This window comes from Rutilus rutilus (assembly GCF_951802725.1).
Source record: "Rutilus rutilus genome assembly, chromosome: 14".
Classification (NCBI taxonomy): Eukaryota; Metazoa; Chordata; class Actinopteri; order Cypriniformes; family Leuciscidae; genus Rutilus; species Rutilus rutilus.
The window spans coordinates 2,845,001-2,847,500 of NC_140219.1; the positions used below are offsets into that span (position 1 = coordinate 2,845,001).

The window sequence follows — 2,500 nt, forward strand, 5'->3', positions numbered from 1 at the left end:
TCCGTCACAAAAACACTCACAGGTCAAATTTGAAGCTTTAATAATCACGTCCAGCATAATGACATATTACAATGAAGTCATAAAATATTAACGTTCAAAAAATCATCAGAGCACCTCACACTAATAAAAATATTTAATGTTTTGTATATTCTAGGGAACGAGGCTGTAGATTCGTGGTACAGTGAGATCAAAGATTACGACTTCGAAAAACCAGGAGATCAACCCGAAACAGGTAATATTAATTTGGGGAATAAATGGTTTCATTGGAATATATGACATTAAGGAAATATTATAAATAGTTTTTTATAGATTGGCTTTTCATTTATTGGCTTACTGCCTTTATTGTAATCTCTGTCTAATTGTGTCCATATATATTCAGGGCATTTCACCCAGGTTGTGTGGAAGTCCTCCACCGAGCTCGGAGTCGGTCTGGCTACTGATGGAAACACAGTTTTTGTCGTTGGTCAATACAAACCTGCTGGAAACATAACCAATGCCGGTTACTATGAGCAAAATGTTCTGCCTAAAACCGGCTAATGATTGTTCGCTTCCTTTGTTGGATTTAAATATCTCTAACATTTACATTTATGATTTGGCAAATGCTCTTATTCAAAGTGACTTAATCATCATTACCGGTTTAAATATGAAAGATAAGCCAGTAAGATAAAATCCTGTGTGTGTTATTTTAATAAAGTATGTATGATTGCATCATAAGCAAATGTGCATTTTTTCAGCTGAAACTGTGAAACAAAACACTGAAATTGCCAAACAAATACCATAAGAAGCTACAACCTCTCCTGAACTGATCTATAAAGCCATCTTATACTTTAATATGCACATTTCTCTAATGATCAACATGATCAAAACTTTGCTGTTTCACACAATCTCATCAAGTCATTCTGTTGTCTGATTGAAAGTTTAGACTCTTTTATATAAAAAAAAAAAATTAATCGAGGTCCCACTTTATATTAAGTGGCTTTATGTATTTACATAAAAAAATAAGTACAATGTACTTATTGTGTGGATGTTGTATTGTAAAACACATAGCTGTTATTGAGGTGTGATAAGGTTAGAGACAGGTGTGTGTGGTATGAGAAGGTTTATGGGTGGGTCAAATTACAAATGTAACTTACATAAATTAATTACAGCTGTAATTACATGCAGGTATTACCAAAATATAAGTACAATGTAAAAACATGTGTACACAATAAGTCCATTGTTTCAAATTATTAATTTCAATGCAAGTAATTTAAAGTGGGACCAGTAAACATACTGTAACATGATATTGTTAGTAATATTTCAAGATGAACATTTACTGGACTGATGCAACTTTATATGATTATCCAGACTTATTTTTTTAGTCTCAAATATGATCATCAGGTTTATTTGTTCTTCTCTCAATCATCATTGTATTGCATTGCATTATATGTTTTAAAACCACAGAGCTTTGATCATAAAACTAAACATTTAAATATCATCTTACTAAGACATATTATTGGCAGATTTAGAGTGATGACTGATTTTTATATGCATTTTGTGTAAGTCTGCTTGCTGCTTTTATAAAATAAAAATAAGCAGCTCAGCATTACTAATCAAATGAACACTATTAACACAAGGGCTATTGAAGATTTCCACTTGGCTCACATTGCAGGGGAAACACAATCAGTCCACTTAAACTGGATGAAATGAACAGAAAGCTTCTCAAGTTCACTAGAGGGAGACAGAGACCTACATTTAAAGAGTGCGCGTGCACGATAAATATAGAAAAACAAACATACCTGTCCTTTTCCCAGGAATTTTACAGCCTCGATTGCCCAGTTCAGTCGCTGGTTTGTGGGGTTCATAGCAGATGGCATTTTGCATAACTGACGAAAACATTATGAATTTTGACAGAACAAACAAAGCTAGAGAACGCTTGCTTGGTGTTCAACGAACTGATAGCTGGTGATAATACAATTAGGAACAGCTGTGCAAGTTGCTTTGGAGCAAGATAGTTTGGATAATATCCATATTTCTCACTAAAAACTCTGAAAAATTAGAATTTATATATTTCTGAGCCACAGTAGGCTAGTAGGTCGATGGAATCGATATGGTTTTTTTTTTTTTGGTTTTTTTATGTTATATCATGTACTAGATGTACATCATATTGCAGATTATAGCCTATATTTTCGTTCCCGGAATTGTTTTGTTTTAAAAACAAAAACAAAAAAAACAAAAAACAAAACAATCATAAACAATCATAATAGTCAAAAATGAGAATGGCCAAAATTTACCAAAAAAAGTAAATATTTCTCCCAACTATGAATATAAAAAAGGTTAGATCTTATGTTTTAAAAGGCTATTAATTTATTTTACATTTAGACACAGGGGCCAATAGAGGGCGCTAGGGCATTCAATTCTACTCCACCTTAACCCTTTCATGCATGAATTATGATAACCTCAGTCAGGATTTTTTTCCTGTGTGTTTTTATTGCTCTTAGGGCATGAAAAACAAGATTTG

At 32.7% G+C, this 2,500-nt stretch overlaps 1 protein-coding gene across 1 annotated transcript in view; it reads left to right on the top strand.

Annotated features, from left to right (window-relative positions):
* The window catches only part of LOC311303225 (Golgi-associated plant pathogenesis-related protein 1), a 4,450-nt gene extending 3,658 nt beyond the window's left edge, over nucleotides 1-792 (top strand). The window contains exons 3-5 of the mRNA XM_084429560.1: nucleotides 1-22; nucleotides 155-232; nucleotides 380-792. The exon at nucleotides 1-22 is cut by the window's left edge and continues 188 nt beyond it. Coding sequence (XP_084285686.1) covers nucleotides 1-22; nucleotides 155-232; nucleotides 380-537 — 258 coding nt within the window. The 3' untranslated portion in view covers nucleotides 538-792. The remainder of the gene's footprint in view (nucleotides 23-154; nucleotides 233-379) is intronic.
* Nucleotides 793-2,500: the final 1,708 nt, after the last annotated feature.